Source organism: Mastigoproctus giganteus, chromosome 8 (assembly GCF_048544385.1).
Source record: "Mastigoproctus giganteus isolate SK-2022 chromosome 8, ASM4854438v1, whole genome shotgun sequence".
In the NCBI taxonomy this organism is placed as follows: Eukaryota; Metazoa; Arthropoda; class Arachnida; order Uropygi; family Thelyphonidae; genus Mastigoproctus; species Mastigoproctus giganteus.
The window spans coordinates 133,848,146-133,863,529 of record NC_143582.1 but is presented as its reverse complement, the minus strand read 5'-3'; the positions used below and the strand labels follow the sequence as shown (position 1 = coordinate 133,863,529).

General features: G+C 40.7%; 1 protein-coding gene across 1 annotated transcript in view; it reads left to right on the top strand.

Annotated features, from left to right (window-relative positions):
- The window catches only part of LOC150081830 (homeobox protein cut-like), a 323,211-nt gene that overhangs the window by 36,547 nt on the left and 271,280 nt on the right, over positions 1 to 15,384 (top strand). Inside the window, exon 3 of the mRNA XM_090379744.1 lies at positions 6,223 to 6,380. Within this exon, the coding sequence (XP_090235870.1) occupies positions 6,223 to 6,380 (158 nt within the window). The remainder of the gene's footprint in view (positions 1 to 6,222; positions 6,381 to 15,384) is intronic.

Genomic DNA, 15,384 nt, shown 5'->3' with positions numbered 1-15,384 from the left:
CAAACACAACAACAACAACAACCTCCCTATCCCTGCTAGAAAAATTCCTATATATCATTGACAATACACAATGAGCTACTCTTGCAGCCCGTCTGCACTGCTCAGAGAACTTCATATCTGCCTGCACAACCGCCCCCAGGTCCCTTTCATTCTCTACCACTGTCAGTGTAGTACCACAGAGTTGATACGTTGATCTGGGGTTGCTGTTTCCCATATGTAGTACTTTACATTTGTCAATGTTAAACTTCACTTGCCACCTCTCAGCCCATCTGCTTAACCTTTCCAGATCCCGTTGCAGCAGCATAGTGTCAGTAGTGTCCTTGACAACCCTGCCAACCTTCGTATCGTTTGTAAACTTCGACATTAAGCTTGATATACTATCATCAATATCATTTATAAATACAGAAAACAATAAAGGACCCAATACTGAACCCTGAGGGACTCCACTAATAATATTAGTCCACGATGAGCAGTGTCCATTGATTACCACTCTCTGTCTGCTGCCCCTCAACCACCCCTTTATCCATAGCAGCAATTTGGCTCCAATTTGTGCAGCAGTCTTCCATGCGCAACAGTATCAAAAGCCTTTCTAAGATCCAAATATATAATATCAAAGTTATACCCTGCATCCAGTTCTTTTGTGACTGCATCATAGTATCCAATAAAATTGGTCAGGCAAGACTTCCCCTTAACAAAACCATGCTGTGTCCAAGCTGTAACTGAAGTCTTGTCTAGATGATCCTGCAGTGCTTCTTTAACCAGTGTCTGCATTAATTTTCCTGGAACAGAAGTTAAACTCACAGGTCTATAATTACATCAGTACACTGTGATCACTGCCACCTAGTGGTTCCTTTATCTGCAAATTCCTAATACACGAATGATCACTGCTGATAACCAGATCAAGAGTATTACTTTCTCTGGTTGCCTCTCGAACATGCTGCTGCAGAAAACAATCATCCAATAAATTCCAGTCAATATCTGGGAAGTTAAAATCCCCCATTATAAGACATTCCGATTTACTAGCCCACTCTATTTCTCTGTACAATTGTTCATTGTACTCATTCGAGTCATTAGGCCTGTACAGTGCTTATGTCACACCAAACTGACTCAACAGTGCACTGTTCATCTATATCAACTGGATGCACTTCTTTTGATTTTATGTTTTTCTTAATTAACAGCATAACACCACCTCCCTTTCTATCTGTCTATCCTTTCTGTACACATTGTACTCCCCAAATTCCAGTTCAGCATTCCTTATATCTGTGTGACACCACGTCTCTGCTATCCCAACAATATCCACCTTTGATGTCTTGACCAACACTTCAAATTCATCAAATTTATTTACTATACTTCTAGCATTGGTATACATGCTCCTACTCCTATTCTTAGTTACCCTAACAAATCCCATATACCCACCTATTTCAGGATGACTGCCATCCATCCCTGAAACCCCCAACACCCCATGCTCCAGGTTGCTACTTATTCTTATAGAAGTTGTGCAAGAATCACCTTCACCTCTGCCTATGGCTACTGTTAAACTATTAGTCCTTGTATCCCCCCCCCCAAGCTAGCAGTTTTCCGACCCACCTAACGATGCCTCGATAGCATCAGCAAATATTCTTGCACCCTTTCTATTTAAGTGTATCCCATCCCTATAGAAGCAGTCTCTCCTGTTAACAAGTACAGTCCAGGCTGAAAAAAATTCTACCCCTTGAGCCTTGCACATTCTTTCCAGGGCCGAATTGATTGACAAGGCTCTCATTATATGCTCCCTTCTATCTGTCTGGGCAGAATTGCAGACACTTTCAAATTCAACCCTAATTCTCGGCTTTTGTTCAACAGTGACCTGTACTTGTTAAGTAATTCTTCCGGTCTCCTACTCCTAATATCATTAGTGCCAACGTGTACAACTACACCTTTTGTGCCCTTAAAAGATGATATCCGCTCTACAACGTCATCAATCTTTGCCCCTGGCAGACATACCCTGGTCCTGTTCCACCTATCCTTTTTACAAAGCATGTTTCCCGTTTCCCTGACAATAGTGTCTCCAACAACTACTAGTTCCTGATGGACCAGCGCATTCTGCCTTGGGGGTTGCCGCTGTGTTGCATGATGACCAAGTGCAAGCTCTGGCGTTGATGTGGGCAGCTGAGAGCCTGATGGGTCACTCAATTTAGATCTTTCGAGGGAATCCATCCTGTCCTTCAAACTCTCATATAGGTCCATAACAACGTTGATATGTCACCTGATTTCCTTACATCGCACACACACACAAAGACATCCCCCATGGCAATGTCATGTTCCGTTCCAGAGAGTTCGGCAAACATTTCACAAGTTGCACATTTTTTAGGCTGTGATGCGTTGGAGAATAGCCTCCCCTCAGTTCTCCCCCAAGTCACAGCACTCCTGCCACTTTAAGCCCGTTACTTTGCTGCTCTAGTTTGGGGCATTATACTTTAAATTAATAAAATCAATAAATTAAATTAATTAAATGTAAATACTACGCTATCTAATAGAAACAGTGAAGCGTAATACTCTATAAATTATACGTTAGAGCTACCTAACTACCTCAACGAAAAAACTGTCTTTACTATTATTAACAACCCTGCCAACCTTTGTATCATCTGCAAACTTAGACATTAAACCTGAAAATATATTGTTGTTGTTGTTGTTGTTGTTTGGTTTTTAGGAGCATTAGCAACTAAGGCCATATTGCTCCGGGATATGCGGTGGTCATTCCTTGACCTTTCCGCATCCTCTGTATTTGGTGGTGACGGGCTCGAACCCTGGTCTAATCAAGAAGCGTGTGCTACGCACTGCTGCTCCTTCCCACCTGGCTACGGAGGCGCCTGAAAATATGTTTTCAATCATACTGTTAATAAATAAATTAACTGTATGATTAATAAATTAACCTTAAGAGAATTGTTTGCTGTTGGTAATTTAGTGTGCACTTCTATAACTTATTATTGTGGTGCCATCTTGGGATACACTTTGTTTGATGAAGATGCTTTTTTGTTTTCAAAAAAGTAACAAGCATTTATTCAGCTTTGCTTTTTTTTTTTGTGAGAGATGTTTTTAAATTTATCTCTGTGTTTATTATCATAATGCCAGAAAATGTATATTTTGAGCCCAACTGGATTACATATTAAACATAGCTTTTCTGGTTACCCAAGTAAAGAAGATGTTCAAAATCCATTTATCCTTGAATAGATAAGAAACATTGTTAACTTCTTTTTTTGTGCACGCATAGTTAAGTTTGCACAGATTGGTTGTGGGTGGTACCACAGCATAAAATTAGGAAACTGGCTAAGAAAATTATATCTAGGAATGGAAATCAAATCATGACAATCTCCCAGCTCTGAGACAAACAAAATTAAGTGAAAAAGAAATAGTGGCCTGAGTTGAAACAAAAGTCAGAGAAGTGATTGGTTGTTACATTGTTACAGTGAGAGATTCATTCTTTGTCTCTTTTCCCTGGAATTACTTGCTTTCAGCATGGTTAAACTCATAATTAATTCTGAGTTGCATTTAAAACCAGGTGAAAATGATAATTTGGTCAATGCATCTAAAGAGGTGGGAGCATACAGTGCTGTTTACAAATGAAACAGGCATTGCTTCAGCATTCCGTCTCTTGTTTATATTATGTGATCATGCAATCGAAAGCTGGAACTTGAAGAAAGATGTTGCAGCAGTTAAAGGTAAAGCACAGGTTTGAACTACAGAAGAGGGGACTTTTAAGGTGCTATATGACATCTGTGAACTGGGTGGATCGCTAAGGGATGGCGAATACATTTGAATTAAGGAATACTTTTAAAGCAAAAATCACAGAAGCCATGAATGCATACATACCTTTAAGAAAATATTGCAAGTGGAGGATGCCAAAATAGATAACTGCAAAGCTGGCTGGTCAAATAGAGCCGATGGCATGGGACAGTTACAGAGAAATGAAAAGTACTGAAGCCTACAACAGGTACAAGTTGATCTGTAATAGTACCACAGATATGGTAAAGGAGGGCCAAGACTGCATATGAGAAAGCATTGGCTTTCTCAGAGAGCAAAGAATGGGGACAAAGAATTTTTCATGTATTTGAATACACGGAAGAAAAAAGCGAATCAGATTGGACCCTTGTGCACTGGATGTGGGAAAATCTTAGACAACCCAGCTGATGTTGCAGAAAATTTGAACTGGTATTTTGCATCTGTCTTTGCTGACGAAAGACTGTTCATGCTGAGTAGAGGATGCGTGAGTGAGGTTGAGCCCTATGAAATTAGTGATGTCGTAATTACAGATGACTGTTTATTAGAAAAACGTTTGAGCATAAAGCACTCAGGGGAGATTCCTTTGGATTGAAGAAGTGCCAATGTATCGCCAATACATAAAAGTCATTCTAGGAGTGAAGTTAGTAACTACAGACCAGTTAGTCTGACTTCAGTGGTAGGAAAAATTTTAGAGGCCGTGAATAAGGGTGCAGTCCAGGGACATTTTTTAACTTCCAGATTATTCCCTAAATCCAGCTCATGAGTGAGATTTTGGGAATAATTTCGATATAGTTTATTTGAATTTTAGCAAACATAAGACTTGGTCCCTCATAAGAGGTTACTGTATAAGCTTGAACAGGTTGGGATTACTGGTAAGATTCTAAGATGGATTGCTGGGTGGCTGCAGGTCAGAAGGTACAGGGTTGTGATTAATGGATATTCTTCAGATTGGTGTGTCAGGAGTGGGGGTCCCTCAAGGATCAGTTCTTGGACCACTCTTGTTCCTCATTTTCATAAATGACATCGATGAACGGATAGAAGGTGTGATGTCAAAATTTGCAGATGATGTAATGATTGGCAGAGTTGTTAATGATCAGTGCCAAGCAGTACTCCTTCAGGATGACTTGAAGAGACTTCAAAGATGGTGAGAGAAGTGGCAGCTATGTTCCAATGCTGTTAATTGCACGGTTTTTCACGTGGGAAATAGCAGCCCACAAATAAATTATACACTTGGCTTGAATTAAAAACCGTGGAGTTTTCTGAACAGTGTAAACAGGCAGCCAGGAAAGCCCATGGTGTCCTGTCAATGATTAATTGAACGTTATCCTGTAGAGGTAGGGAGATCATAATCCCACATATAAGGCAATTGTAAGACCATATTTGGAATATTGTATTCAAGTATGGAGAACTCTTCTGAAAAAAAAAGACATTGAATTTCTTGAAAGGGTCCAAAGATGGGCAACTTGAATGGTGAGATTGGCAGAAGGACGACCCCCATGAGGATGAGTCAAATTAGGTGGGCTATAGAGCTTGGCAACTAGGCACCTCAGAAGTGACCTGATTGAGGTTTATAAGGCTCAGAGAGGAGTCATGAAGGTGGAATTCTCACTTTATAAAGAATTCCAGAACTAGAGGTCATAAATTCAAATTACAGGGCTTGAGATTTAGTTTAGATTGTAGGAAGTTTTCTTTTAGCCAGTGAGTCATTGATAGCTGGAACAAGTTGCCCTCGTGGGTAGTTGAGGCTAACAGTTTGAATGAATTCAAAGATCAATTGGATACTTACCTGTAGGAGGGAAGCATATAATTTTTGTTTCTTATCCACTTGGTTGGTTTCTTTTTTTTTTTTTTTTGCTAGTGCAGCAAAAGGCTGTGGCTTCCTTGCACTGTATGGCAAATACTATTACTATATCGCCTAAGAATTACATCACTTATTTTAATATTGTACAAGGATGGTAGTATAATCAGGCACAAGTGAGTATATGTAAGAGATAGAATAATGGGCATGGGGGTGTCTCTTGGGCTTGGTGGTGAAGTCCCTTGTTAGAAACCTGTTTTCAGGCATTCCCACATAATGCTCCTGAAGTAAGTAAAAACTGTTGTAACAGTAATTAATTAATTTCGTTTTTCTCTCAAATCTTGCCTCTCTGTGTTATAAAGCTACTTTTCTGCATTGTGATGAATTGCAATTATATTTTTCTCATTGCATGTAGTAAGGTGTACAAAAAAAGCCCAGTGCTAGAGGAGATGAATTCAGTATTCATAACATGCTGTGAGAATAAAGACAGAAAACATAAATGTTATTTTTATTTTGTGTTGGTATTGTTTTCAGGAAGAATAAATGTTATTTAGTTTAAAACTAAATAACACATTTGTTATTTTAAAATTGAATAATCATCTCTAATTTACAATTCTTTTTGTAATTCTTTTTGTAATTCCCTTTTCTTCTTTATCTGTTTTTAGTATACTAAAATCTATCGAGTTTGGAGATTGGCAGTCATCATGGTCTCAAGATCAATGCAAGCTAGATATTATTAAAGATCAGGCATCTTTTCAAATATCCGAAGTATCACAGAAAGAAAATCATGATGTAGCAAATAATTCAAAAATAATGCTTCAAGGTATAAAGATTATGAAATTAAAGTTAACTTTAGAAAGCTTTTTTTTTTTTTTTTTTTTGTCTTTGCCTTTCAGTCATTGCTTTTTTTCCCTTTCTAATGAAAACATTAATTACAAGTAACTCATTTAACTGGTATGTGAATTAATTTTTAAGTGCCACTGTGATTCTTGCATTTCTCTAAATAGGCTTACAAGACTGGGACAAATCATGTTGATGATTAAGCTTCACACCAGCCAGAAGATAAATAATAAATTCAATACTGTAACTAAAAACACTTTATTTACAATAAAATAAGTATAAAATAGATATATATTTACAATAAAATTATTATTATAACACTGATAAAATATACTAAAAACCTAAAAATTAAATGCGATAAAATTTGCTGTAGCTTTCGGAGGCTTCAGTCTCCTTCCTCAGCAGCATATGTCTATTGTGCAGCACATCCTTAAATAGCAAATCCACGACACACATCACACGGTTCCATGGTTGGAATTTTCCATTTGCGCACCGGGACCGGAAATGGCACGGGAGCACGCTAGCTGAAACCGTTCATCACGTCCAAGAATGACGGTTTCCAGGAGGGGGTGTAGACGTACACCCTTATCCCTATTAATAGTATTGCTAGCTGCCCCAATACGTAAGCTCTCAAGCCATTTATGGTCCCAGAACCCACATGCATGATCTGTGATGATAGCATCCTCCGGGGAAATTTGATGTTGTTTCTCCCAGAAATGTTCTGCCACACACAGCAGACTTCCCATAATTTGCGGACTTTATTGTGTTTGCATGCTCCCCCAGTCGGTCTTTCAATCGCCGACCCGTCTCACCCACATGACACACCCCACAATCCAGGAATTTAATTTCGTACACTACTCCACTGCTGGCTTCTTTGGATATGGGGTCTTTTACTCGAGATATCGCTGTGTGCAACCTCTGACCTGGGAGTTGCACACAGCATATCGGCGCCTCTGTAGCCAGGTGGGCAGGAGCAGCAGTGCATAGCACATACTTCTTGATCAGACCGGGGTCCGAGCCCGTGACCAGCAAATATGGTGGATGCAAAAAGGTCAGGGAATGGCCACCGCATATCCCCAGAGCAATATGGCCTTAGTTGCCAATGCTCCTAAAAAAAAAAAAAAAAACCAAAAAACACAGCGTATCTGACACCCCCAAACTATACGTGCAATGTGGTCTGATAGGCCCGGATAGTAGGGAATGTATGCAGTGCTCACAGGGGCAAACTGCTCATTACGGGTGGACTCTACTCCTCTAATGGCTCTGTCCAACACCCTCTGGGGGTAGCCGCACTTCTTGAGGTCTGTGACCCGAACAACTTCATTATATCTATCTTTGGAGGTGCTGCAGTGGGACCCCATCCTGTCTATTAGAGCCTTGACCACACTGTTTTTGTGCTGGCTGGCCTGTGCCGAGGTATAATGGGTATATTGACCCCGGCACATCAGCTTTCTAAATACCTTGGACTTAAGCTTGCCACCTTCCTTAATTACTAACACGTCAAGGAATGGCAAGGTTCTCTCCGCTTCCACCTCCGAAGTAAATTTGATAAAGGGGAGAAACTATTAAGTACATTAAGTACCTGATCCTCCCTCCCCCCTTTGTATAATGGAGAATGTGTCATCAACGTATCTCCTCCATCTGCACATGGGAAATTCCAAATCCCCAAAAATCCTGACTTCTATCTCTTCCATAGCTAAATTGGTCACTATGGCACTAATGGGGGAACCCATGCTGTGCCATGGACCTGCCTGTACATGACATCTTGGAATACCATAGCGGTATTAGATAAGCAAAACTCCACTCTTTCACGAATGTCATTGATACTTAGAGGTGACCTGGTACTTAACAATACATCCTTTTCTAAGGCCATTCTAACACACTGCAAGCCAAACTTAATGGGAATACAAGTAAATAGAGGCGCCTACGGAGGCACCTCTATGTGTATATTAGTATTAGTAGTGGCAAATTATGTAAGAAAGAAATTTATACAGCATCAGCCAAAATAAAAAAAAAAAAGCCACCACTTCTCATATCACCTGTCCATACCCTCTAACAGAGTGTCTAATTCTTCCTTAAATTTATTCAAATTACCCACCCTACAACACCAGATGGGAGGTTGTTTCAACAATCAGCCACCTGCTGGCTGAAAGCAAATTTCCTCACATTATCTTGCAACCTTCCTTTCTCAAGTTTGAATTAATAATCTCTTGTGTATGTAGCAGAGCAAGAGGAAGGATTCCATTGGCATTAAGCTTACTCAATCAATTTAGATTCTTAAACATCTCAGTCAGATCTCCTTGCAGGTGCCCAGTCTCCAGTTTCTACAGTTTGCAGAACTCAGACCTTTCCTGATAAGACTAACCATTTGTTCCTCTCACTGACCTTGTTACTTTTCTCTGAACCCATTTCAACATTTCCACGTCCCTAAAATGAGGCCTCTAGGCCTGAATGCATTACTCAAGGAGTAGCCTAATCTTATTCAATAGGATAATCACCTCCTTAATCCTGCTGGGAAAATTCTTGTATATCATGACAGCTTGTCTGCACTGATCATTAGCATTAGCATTAGTAGAGGCATTTGATGCAAGAAAGCAAGCTTATGCAGCATCAGCCAAAAAAAAAAAAAAAAAAAAAAAACCCCTTCCACTTCACCCCTCTGTTCGTTCAAAATACCTGTCCAGCTGAGCCTTAAACTTATTTAGGCTATCAACCTCCACCACAAGGGATGACAGTCTGTTCCACCAACCAACCACCCGCTGGCTAAAGGCAAATTTCCGCACGTCTATCCTACATCTGTCTTTCCTCAATTTGAATTTATGCCCTCTCAGGTGATTTTTCTGAGTTAGAGGAAGAATCCCATCAGCATTGAGCATGCTTAAACCATTCAAGGCTTTATACACCTCTATCAGATCACCTTGCCGGTGCCTAGTCTCCAGACACTGTAATTTGCAAAACTTAAGCCTTTCTTCGTAAGAGCACCCCTTTGTTCCATTCACTAATCTTGTTGCCCTTCTCTGTACTCGTTCCAGCAGCTCTACATCCTTCTTGAAATGAGGCCTCCAGACCTGTATACAGTACTCTAGGTGTGGCCTGGCCATTGCCTTATACAATGGAATAATCACCTCCTTATCCCTGCTGGAAAAATTCCTGTATATCATTGACAATACTCCATGAGCTACTCTTGCAGCCCGTCTGCACTGCTCAGAGAACTTCATATCTGCCTGCACAATCACCCCCAAGTCCCTTTCATTCTCTACCACTGTCAGTGTAGTACCACAGAGTTGATACTTTGCTCTGGGGTTGCTTTTTCCCATGTGTAGTACTTTACATTTGTCAATGTTAAACTTCATTTGCCACCTCTCAGCCCATCTGCTCAACTTTTCCAGATCCTGTTGCAGCAGCATAGTGTCAGTAGTGTCCTTGACAACCCTGCCAACCTTTGTATCATCTGCAAACTTGGACATTAAGCTTGATATACCATCATCAATATCATTTATAAATACAGAAAACAATAATGGACCCAACACTGAGCCCTGAGGGACTCCACTAATAACATTAGTCCACGATGAGCAGTGTCCATTGATTACCACTCTCTGTCTTCTCCCCCTCAACCACCCCTTTATCCATAGCAGCAATTTGCCTCCAATGTCACACTGCTCCAATTTGTGTAGCAGTCTTCCATGTGCAACAGTATCAAAAGCCTTTCTAAGATCCAAGTATATAATATCAAAGTTATTCCCTGCATCCAGTTCTTTTGTGACTGCATCATAGTATCCAATCAAGTTGGTCAGGCAAGACTTCCCCTTAACAAAACCATGCTGTGTCTGAGCTATAACTGAAGTCTTGTCTAAATGATCCTGCAGTGCTTCTTTAACCAGTGCCTCCATTAATTTTCCTGGAACAGAAGTTAAGCTCACAGGTCTATAATTACTTGTGTCAGCCTTTGATCCTCCTTTGTGAATTGGGGTCACATTTGCACATTTCCAGTCTATGGGTATCTCCCCTGAGTCCAAGGAAGCCCTCATAATTATGGCTAAGGGTTTGCTTACTTCCTTTGCTGCCTCCTTTGATATAACTGGATAGATCCCATCCACCCCGGGTGCCTTTCTTGTGTTTATCTTCAACAGTTTCTCCTCCACTTTACTCCCAGTTATTTCAAGATTCTGTAGCTTACTGCTAGAGTTGAATACACCTCTGGCATTCCCCTTGCTGAATAACTCTTCATGTGTGAATGTCGATGCAAAATATTCATTTAGTTTGTTAGCTACCTGAGCAGGATCATCAACAGTTGACCCATCAATATCAAGTGGACCAATCTGATTCATCCCCTTCCTTCTAGAGTTTACATAAGTAAAGAACTCTTTGCTGTTTTTCTTTGCATCCCTTGCCAAGGATTTCTCGTAATCTGCCTTCGCCTGCCTAACCTCCTTTGTAACTTGGTTGCATATCAACTTGTATCTATCATAGGCTTCTGTGTCATGTGTTAATTTGTAAGTATCCCATGCATTTTTCTTCTCTGCCATATGCCTCATTAGTTCATCTGACATCCATTTTGGCCTAAACCTTGAACAATATTTCTTAGTTGGTATGTAAAGCCTAGTAGCTTCCAAGATAAGTTCTTTGAATGCTTCCCATTTTGAATTTGCTGTTGGTAACATCATCAGTTGGTCCCACTGTATAGAATTTAAATACTGTCTCAGTCCATCGTAGTCGCCTTTACGGAAGCAATAACCCTTCCCTTTACCCGTAATGGTAGTTACCTCTTTCAGTAAATCCCACTTCAGCACACTGTGATCACTGCCACCTAGTGGTTCATTTATCTGCAGATTCTTAATGCATGAAGAATCACTGCTGATAATCAAATCAAGAGTATTACTCCCTCTAGTTGCCTCCCAAACATGCTGATGTAGAAAACAATCATCCAATAAATCCGCAAAAGCCCTGCTAGTGTGTGAGTAACCAGCCCCCAAATTCCAGTCAATATCTGGGAAATTAAAATCTCCCATTATAAGACTCTCTGATTTACTGGCCCACTCAATACCCTGTACAGTATATTCCTTATTATACTCATCAGAGTCATTAGGCCTATAGCACACTCCTACTCTCAATTTTAATCTCCCAATGCTTATGTCACACCAAACTGACTCAACACTGCACTGTCCAGCGATGTTGACTGGCTTGACTTCCTTGGTTTTTATGTGTTTCTTAACTAATAGCATAACCCCTTCCTATCCTGTCTATCCTTTCTGTAGACGTTGTACTCCCCAAATTGCAGTTCTGCATCCCTTATATCTGTGTGACACCACGTCTCTGATATCCCAACAATATCTGCCTTTGATGTTTTGAGCAATACCTCAAATTCATCAAATTTATTTACTAAACTCCTAGCATTGGTGTACACGCAAGTATACCTGCACCTGTTTCTATTCTTAGCTACCCTAACACAACCCATGTGTTTACTTGTACCGCAATGGCTCCCAGCAGTCTCTGAAATACCATGCATCTTGTTTTTCAGGCTTCTGCTCATTCTAATAGAAGCAGTGCAAGAATCTCTTTCACCTCTGCCAGTGGCTACTGTCAATCTATTGGTCTTTGTCTCCCCCCAAGCTAGCAGTTTTCCGACCCACCTAACACTGCCTCGATAGCATCAGCAAATATTCTTGCACCCTTTCTATTTAAGTGTATCCCATCCCTGTAGAAGCAATCTCTCCTGTTAACATCAGACAACTTCAAATCTGGACACAATTACCCCTAGGAATTTAACATACTCCACTAACCTAAATGTGATTATGGGGAGAAGTAATCCCAGCATTTGTCAATATTAAACAGCATTTGTCAATATTAAACTTCAATTACTGCTTCTCAGCCCATCTGCGAATATCATCTTTTAAGAGCACAAAAAGTGATATAGTTGTACATGTTGGCACTAATAATATTAAGAGTAGGAGGCCGGCAGAATTACTTAACAAGTACAGGTCACTGTTGAACAAAAGCCGAGAATTAGGGTTGAATTTGAAAGTGTCTGCAATTCTGCCCAGACACGATAGGAGGGAGTATATGATGAGAGCCTTGTCGATCAATTCGGCCCTGGAAAGATTGTGCAAGGCTCAAGGGGTAGAATTTTTTTCAGCTTGGACTGTACTTGTTAACAGGAGAGACTGCTTCTAGAGGGATGGGATACACTTAAATAGAAAGGGTGCAAGAATATTTGCTGATGCTATCAAGGCAGTGTTAGGTGGGTCGGAAAACTGCTAGCTTCGAGGGAGACAAAGACCAATAGATTGACAGTAGCCACTGGCAGAGGTGAAAGAGATTCTTGCACTGCTTCTATTAGAATGAGCAGAAGCCTGAAAAACAAGCTGCATGGTATTTCAGAGACTGCTGGGAGCCATTGCAGTACAAGTAAACACACGGGTTGTGTTAGGGTAGCTAAGAATAGAAACAGGTGCAGGTATACTTGCGTGTACACCAATGCTAGGAGTTTAGTAAATAAATTTGATGAATTTGAGGTATTGCTCAAAACATCAAAGGAAGATATTGTTGGGATATCAGAGACGTGGTGTCACACAGATATAAGGGATGCAGAACTGCAATTTGGGGAGTACAACGTCTACAGAAAGGATAGACAGGATAGGAAGGGGGAAGGGGTTATGCTATTAGTTAAGAAACACATAAAAACCAAGGAAGTGAAGCCAGTCGACATCGCTGGACAGTGCAGTGTTGAGTCAGTTTGGTGTGACATAAGCATTGGAAGATCAAAATTGAGAGTAGGAGTGTGCTATAGGCCTAATGACTCTGATGAGTATAATAAGGAATATACTGTACAGGGTATTGAGTGGGCCAGTAAATCAGAGAGTCTTATAATGGGAGATTTTAATTTCCCAGATATTGACTGGAATTTGGGGGCTGGTTACTCGCACACTAGCAGGGCTTTTGCGGATTTATTGGATGATTGTTTTCTACATCAGCATGTTCGGGAGGCAACTAGAGGGAGTAATACTCTTGATTTGATTATCAGCAGTGATTCTTCATGCATTAAGAATCTGCAGATAAATGAACCACTAGGTGGCAGTCATCACAGTGTGCTGAAGTGGGGGTTACTCAAAGAGGTAACTACCATTAGGGGTAAAGGGAAGGGTTATTGCTTCCGTAAAGGCGACTACGTTGGACTGAGACAGTATTTAAATTCTATACAGTGGGACCAACTGATGATGTTACCAACAGCGAATTCAAAATGGGAAGCATTCAAAGAACTCATCTTGGAAGCTACTAGGCTTTACATACCAACTAAGAAATATTGTTCAAGGTTTAGGCCAAAATGGATGTCAGATGAACTAATGAGGCATATGGCAGAGAAGAAAAATGCATGGGATACTTACAAATTAACACATGACACAGAAGCCTATGATAGATACAAGTTGATATGCAACCAAGTTACAAAGGAGGTTAGGCAGGCGAAGGCAGATTACGAGAAATCCTTGGCAAGGGATGCAAAGAAAAACAGCAAAGAGTTCTTTACTTATGTAAACTCTAGAAGGAAGGGGATGAATCAGATTGGTCCACTTGATATTGATGGGTCAACTGTTGATGATCCTGCTCAGGTAGCTAACAAACTAAATGAATATTTTGCATCGACATTCACACATGAGGAGTTATTCAGCAAGGGGAATCCCAGATGTGTATTCAACTCTAGCAGTAAGCTACAGAATCTTGAAATAACTGGGAGTAAAGTGGAGGAGAAACTGTTGAAGATAAACACAAGAAAGGCACCCGGGGTGGATGGGATCTATCCAGTTATATCAAAGGAGGCAGCAAAGGAAGTAAGCAAACCCTTAGCCATAATTATGAGAGCTTCCTTGGACTCAGGGGAGGTACCCATAGACTGGAAATGTGCAAATGTGACCCCAATTCACAAAGGAGGATCAAAGGGCGACACAAGTAATTATAGACCTGTGAGCTTAACTTCTGTTCCAGGAAAATTAATGGAGGCACTGGTTAAAGAAGCACTGCAGGATCATTTAGACAAGACTTCAGTTATAGCTCAGACACAGCATGGTTTTGTTAAGGGGAAGTCTTGCCTCACCAACTTGATTGGATACTATGATGCAGTCACAAAAGAACTGGATGCAGGGAATAACTTTGATATTATATACTTGGATCTTAGAAAGGCTTTTGATACTGTTGCACATGGAAGACTGCTACACAATTTGGAGCAGTGTGACATTGGGGGCAAATTGCTGCTATGAATAAAGGGGTGGTTGAGGGGGAGAAGACAGAGAGTGGTAATCAATGGAAACTTCTCATCGTGGACTGATGTTATTAGTGGAGTCCCTTAGGGCTCAGTGTTGGGTCCATTATTGTTTTCTGTATTTATAAATGATGTTGATGATGGTATATCAAGCTTAATGTCCAAGTTTGCAGACGATACAAAGGTTGGCAGGGTTGTCAAGGACACTACTGACACTATGCTGCTGCAACAGGATCTGGAATGGTTGAGCAGATGGGCTGAGAGGTGGCAAATGAAGTTTAACATTGACAAATGTAAAGTACTACACATGGGAAACAGCAACCCCAGAGCAACGTATCAACTCTGTGGTACTACACTGACAGTGGTAGAGAATGAAAGGGACTTGGGGGTGGTTGTGCAGGCAGATATGAAGTTCTCTGAGAAGTGCAGACGGGCTTCAAGAGTAGCTCATGGAGTATTGTCAATGATATACAGGAATTTTTCCAGCAGGGATAAGGAGGTGATTATTCCATTGTATAAGGCAATGGTCAGGCCACACCTAGAGTACTGTATACAGGTCTGGAGGCCTCATTTCAAGAAGGATGTAGAGGTGCTGGAACGAGTACAGAGAAGGGCAACAAGATTAGTGAATGGAACAAAGGGGTGCTCTTACGAAGAAAGGCTTAAGTTTTGCAAATTACAGTGTCTGGAGACTACGCACCGGCGAGGTGATCTGATAGAGGTGTATAAAGCACTG